The sequence below is a fragment of the Lactuca serriola genome, chromosome 5 (genome assembly GCF_051521515.1).
Source record: "Lactuca serriola cultivar US96UC23 chromosome 5, Lser_US96UC23_V15, whole genome shotgun sequence".
NCBI lineage: Eukaryota > Viridiplantae > Streptophyta > Magnoliopsida > Asterales > Asteraceae > Lactuca > Lactuca serriola.
The window spans coordinates 257595660-257601996 of NC_136412.1; the positions used below are offsets into that span (position 1 = coordinate 257595660).

General features: G+C 34.3%; 1 protein-coding gene and 1 non-coding gene across 2 annotated transcripts; one reads left to right on the forward strand and one right to left on the reverse strand.

The window, feature by feature from the left end:
- Nucleotides 1–317: 317 nt before the first annotated feature.
- On the reverse strand, nucleotides 318–2384 carry LOC145054079 (uncharacterized). Its single transcript, XM_079002208.1, has 3 exons — nucleotides 2199–2384; nucleotides 1008–1685; nucleotides 318–949 (listed from the first exon to the last, which is right to left on the reverse strand). The coding sequence occupies exons 2-3, from the start codon at nucleotides 1655–1657 to the stop codon at nucleotides 352–354; spliced, it is 1248 nt and encodes a 415-aa protein (XP_078858334.1). The 5' UTR covers nucleotides 1658–1685; nucleotides 2199–2384; the 3' UTR covers nucleotides 318–351.
- Nucleotides 2385–2883: 499 nt separating this feature from the next.
- LOC145055817 (U6 spliceosomal RNA) lies at nucleotides 2884–2986 on the forward strand. Its single transcript, XR_013685369.1, has one exon. It is a non-coding gene; the product is annotated as a U6 spliceosomal RNA (small nuclear RNA).
- Nucleotides 2987–6337: the final 3351 nt, after the last annotated feature.

The following is a 6337-nucleotide window of genomic DNA, read 5'->3' on the forward strand; positions in this document are numbered from 1 at the left end:
GAGTTTAAATTTATCTCTGCCTTCAATTATTTTTGTATTATTGAGTTTAAAGTGAAGGATTCTATCACTACACTTCATCCCTCGTACATACACGAAAGGTTATTTAGCAAACTGAAGTTCAATTTTGTTCATACACATTTGCATTTTGACAAAACATGACCCAAAATTACAACTTCTTTATCTACGTCATTAATATGTTACAAAGTTGTAACAAAATCGTATAGCTTCTCATGTTAGCCAACATGACTTTGATTCCAATTGCCACAAGGTATATACTAAAACGAACCATGTGGCAATTTTTCTTCAAACACATTAAATAACTAGTAATCATTTGGCTCTTATAAAATATAACTAGAGGCCACCAGCAGCCACCAGGAACTTCTGTTTGCTTACTGGTTCCTCATGCAATGCTACAACCTCATTCACCTTTTCAAACAGTTCCTCAAGCTTATTCACACCATATCTTTTACAATCCAGTGCTTTTTTGTATCTTTGCTGATATATTTCCTCAAAACAACTTAACAAAATCTTACAAGAATAACTCACGAGTATCTCCTGCAACTCATACCTAAACTCATTCAGAATTGCAATACTCTGTTCTTCAACAACCACTCTTTCATCATCATCAAACTCATCATCATCTGAAGATCCAACACCTTGCTTTCCTTTCTTATCATCCTTTATGGTGCCCACTATTGAACATTTCTTGAGTAACACAACCTTCTTTTGTCCATCTCCTTCAACACAAATCACATCACTCATCTTTTTCAAAAGATTCACGAGTTTCCCACTTCCATACTCTGAAACATAAAGGGGTCTTCCGAAACTTTTTTGGTATTCAGCAGGAAGACGTGCAAGAGGTAAACTTCCACCGGAATGTTCTAGAAGCTTCATTAGTTGACCTTTCAACCCAATCAAATCTCCAGGCTGGACCCACATCACATTATTCGAATTCGATGCAGATGGAAGGCTATATGATTTTGATAAATTGTTGCATTCAGGAAGTGAAAATCCCTTTATATACAATTGCTTCTTCTTCGTTTTTAGGTTCATCTATGTTTTTAACATGAGATCTTGAAGGTGTCACAAAGCCTTCTCCACGAACAAGAGCATGCCAATCCCAGACATAACTACCAGCATTACTCAAAGCAGAAGAAACAGAAACACCAACCCTAGATGGAATCACAAGAATCATAGTGTATCCACGTTGACCAAGTACATGAAGTGCAGGAGAAAAGTCAACATCACCTGAAATCAGCATGATGGAAGAGGGTGGAGGATTATCAAGAGCAAAGAGAAACATGTCAACTAATATTGCTTTATCAGCAGCATCTTTTCTTCCATTTGGTACATCTATGAGCTTCACTCCAGTTCTTTGACACCCTTCTCTTAATCTTCTAGGGAAGCCATTGAAGTCTCCATATGCAGAGAACATATTAACAGCTCCTTTGATTATGGGGTGGACACGTAAGGCCATTCTAATATTACCTGCAACATCTTCTGGACGTATGTCATTGGGAACAGGACAGTTTTCCATGTCCCAGAGTATAGCAATTGGACCATCTAATGAGTTTGTGTTTTTCATTAACATATGTGGTTGATGTTGTTCCATGGATCCTGAAGATAATATTAAAGCTGATGTCATTCCATTCGCCATCAGTAGCTCACAGAAGCTTTCAAGCTACCTGTACAATGCAAAATGGAACATCACCAACATTTTTCAATGTGAGATCAATTGCTAAAGCTTTTTAATTGTTGTAATGAGGGAAGAGTACCGAAACGCTGAAATTGATGATTATTTTGATATCAAAATCAAAAACCTGGAATGCTTATTATCTAGCAAATTAAATTGAAATTCATCAACAAACAAGATAGACGAATTTCTTAACAAAAATGATTGCAGGTTCTTCGAACTACAAAATTGAACAAATCAAGAAAAGACTAAAGATCGGAAAATAAATTTATTGACGGAAGAAGTATTCATCCAATCAATTAAGGAAACGAAAAATTAGACACATCAAATATACTCAAAGTGACGGTAACTGAACTTAAAAAGACAGTCATGATCAATCAGCTGCCGCATGAATGCAATTAGGACGATCAACAGAGTAAACCCTACGAATTAAAGATCTCAACCTAAAACCGTGATATATGTAAGAAAATTATGCAACCGAATATACAGATAGAGGTGTTGGTACCTGACGAAGTGGGAAGTTTCTTCCGATTGTGGATTTTGGGAGGAAACGAATAGATGAATTAGTGGTGCTGATCGGTGTACAGCGATTAGTAGAGTCCGATGACGACGATGGTAATGACGGTAACGGAGTATTTTCGTACCAAAGTCGAGGAATTATTGTAGAAATTTAGTACTGACCGCCACAATATATACACACAACCGACATAGTGTTATGTTCCATGGTTCTTGTTTTATTAAAAGACAAAATTTCAAAAATGTCTCTATTTTTGTCCAAATAAAAAAGGGGATAATGACTTAGGAGGATAATTAGGATTTCAGTTTATTCGTATTATGTCACTAAGGTTTTTTTTTTTGTGCGTATTAAATCAATATGGTTGTTATTATCATTTAGAAATAGTACTTTTACCGGTTTTAACCGGTAAAAATGATTATTTGTGAACGGTAATAACAATCATATTGGTCTAATACGCAATAAAAAATAAAAAAAAAAATAAAAAAAATAAAAAAAAACTTTAGTGACCTAATACGGACAAACTAGAAACCTAATTACCCTCCTAAGTCATTAACCGTAAATTTAAAGACATTGAGAATATATGACCATCAACAGTAAACTAGTTCGTTTAGAACTCGCATCGTCTCATATAACCTGCTACTCCTCTATATGGCGAAGCTCTTCATCTATGGTCGTCCCTTTGGGGACATCCAATAAAATTGGAACGATCCAGAGAAGATTAGCATGCCCCCTGCGCAAGGATGACACAAACAAATCGAGAAACGGTCCAAAAAAATTTTAAACCCTTCGTCGTCTTCTATGGAACCCTAATTCCATTTTCAAATGCTAATAGAGTTCAATTGCAATTCTTACGTTTCGGTAGTTCATCTACTGAAGTCATGCTCATACAACATGTGGATTCCATGGTCAGATTGATCTTCTTGTTGATGTCTTCAACCATTTGTGGCAAGTAAGGGTGATCTTTCTTTTTATAAAGTCTCCTTTAAGTTTTTTACTTTTCATGTCATTAAGTTTCATGCTTTATAAACTTTCGTTTATGTGTTGTATATAGTCTGTATGTGTTTGTTTATGTGCTGATTTTTGATTAAATTTGCAACTTCAGTTTCTTAGTTCATGTTGTAGTTTTGCTTTTTATAAAATAATTGATAATAGGCATCATCTGCAAGTCTCTGTTGGTTTTACATTTCCATTCGTTATCAAATGTAGACATTGATGGGAGGTATCAAAGTGAGATTGTATTTGTACATACGGATGTGTTCATGTAAACATTTAAATGACAAAAAAGATGTTATTGATAAAATATTGCATATTTATGTAATGAAGATCATCAATCATATGAGTTTTTGGACTTAGAAGTTCTGGAAGGGTTGTGAGATAAGTTTAAATGGAAGCAACTATTTTCAGTCAAACAAGTCAGTCGCATGGATTAGTATGCATGTTTTCTAAATAATTAGGGTTAATGACTTAGGAGGGTAATTAGGTTTCCAGTTTGTTCATATTAGGTCACTAAGGTTTTTTTGTGCGTATTAGACCAATATGGTTGTTATTACCGTTTAGAAATAGTCCTTTTTACCGGTTTTAATCGGTAAAAATGACTATTTCTAAATGGTAATAACAACCATATTGGTCTAATACACAAAAAAACCACCTTAGTGACCTGATACGGACAAACTGGAAACCTTATTACCCTCCTAAGTCATTATCCCAAATAAAAAGTTTGGGGTTAGCACTTCAATTTTGTATATTTTATATGGTTTTGGTATTTTTTTTCTTTTGGTTTTGATCCATATTCTAAATCAAATGATAAATATGTTCTTAAATAATTTTTTTAATTATTTTATTATTATTCTAGTTTAAAAAAATCACACTTATCCACCCTTCTTATCCATTTCCCCTCTACCTTTATCACATGTAAAAAAAAAGCTACCGGGCATTCCAAGAGTCAAAGATTTTCCTATCCATTTCCCCTCTTCAGCCACCATGGGTCGTCGCCCTCTCTGTCGCCACCGGCGTTTAACAATGTCACCCTTACCCTCCGTTCAAAACATTGACCATTCGTACCCTTGACGATGACCATTTAATTTCCTTCCATGTTTCATAACCGACAACCACAAATTGTCCCTCTCAAGATCCACCACCGACAACTTTACATGTCATGCCACCATCATTGTCAGACCACCACCGCCACTGAACCCTAGCAGAATATGTCTGCCTTCCGGGTTCTACCCTTCATCTTCTTCGGCCTTTGTACCAGCAGAAGCAGAAGCAGAAGAATAACACAAAGAGGCGACAAAAACCTTAGGCTTGACCTTCGTCGATTGAGATATTTACTCGTCTGAGTCCAGGTCTAGAGTGTACCTTCTCGGTCCAGCTCGAAGCTTATCGGAGTTCATTTAAGATAGTGGTGGCGGCGTTGACCGGTGGTGGTGGCGGCTGAAAACCCTAATCGCTAAAAGATAAAGGATAATGTCGGTGAAGGTGGTTTGGGTAGGTGATGATGTCAGTGAAGATGGTTTCGATAACTACACTAGTGGTTTTCGGCAAGAATGACGACATTGGTGGACGTTTCCGGCGAGAACATTGGGTGTAGTGGTGGTTTTGTGGTGTTGCTGGTAGAAGGGAAAGGACAGTCGACGTGGAGTAGGTGTGAATAATTTTTAATTTTATTAGTTTAATTATTATAACAAATAAAAAAATGAAAAAAAATATAATTGTATGGGCATAAAAGTCTTCTTAAGTGGATAAAGACAATAGTCACTAAAAAAATCCAAAATTTGACCACTAATGTACCACCAAGCTTTTGGACCAAAACTACTGTTTTTTGACAATCACATTGACAATTTTTGAAATTTTGTCTTTTATTAACATAATGTTTATCTTTTATTGACACTAGTTATGGAAAAATACAATAAAATGATAGACATGAAATATGTTCGTACTTTAAAAATAATCGAAAAACAAAAATAAGAATTATATATGTTCATTGATTTCTTATGAAATTTATCAATTCTAAAAAAATGAAACAATATCTCTAAAAAATATTCTAAAAATCAAATGACGGCTTCGAATGCATTCTCGTGAGTTTGTGCTAAGAGGGTGTGGAAGCGAATTTTGACGGGAATTGGAAAATCACAGGAATGAATAAACCAAAAACGAGAAGAAAATATGTTTCTACTGAATGATGTAATAAGAACACTAAACAATTGCAAGGAATCTCTCTCTCTCTCTCTCTCTCTCTCTCTCTCTCTCTCTCTCTTTTTAAATAAACTAAAAGTGAAGTATAAGAACCGAAATTTAGAAAGTTTTGACTTTGGCTAGCTTAATAATTGACCGAAATGACACTTTGGTTATTTATAGGAATTTCGTGAATTAAGAAGGTGTAACTTCATGAAATTTTCCAATATAAGTTTAAGTCACATTTTATAAGATGAACTAAGTGAGTTCAAGAAGAGAAATGCAAGAGATGATGCATTAGAGGTGGAATATCAAATGTTAAAATTATGATTAATTAAGTGATCATTTTGACATATCGAGTGATTAAGCTCTTAATAGGTTAAGACAGGTTCTAAGGATTTCTAAAGAAGATGGAACAATATGCATCAGTTGAAGAATAAAATCCAAGGATAGTTAGTTTTCACTAACTAACAAAGTGAGTTATAATTCACTCTCTCACTAGATTATGTATGTATGCATGCTTATATGTTAATGTTATTTGTATGTACGTTTGTATGTTAATGGTATTGTGTCAAATACCCACAAGATACTAGGTAAAGATAAAATGTATGTTAATGTTATTATGTATGTATTTGTATGTTAATTGTATTGTGTCAAATACCTACAAGATAGTAGGTAAATATAGAATGTGATTACATGAATGGTAATCATGTAAATGATTATTTAAGCATGGTTAGATGTTCAAGGTATTATGTTAAATACATACAAGATGTTAGATGGAGATAGATTATGATTATATGTTTATAATCATGTAAATAAGCATGTATGTATGTTTAAAGCATGTATATGTAGTTGAAGATAGAGTATGTATGTGTAGTTGAAGATAGAGTATGTATGTGAGGTTGAGATATAGTATGTATAAGTGGTTAGATATTGATGGTATTGTGTTAGAT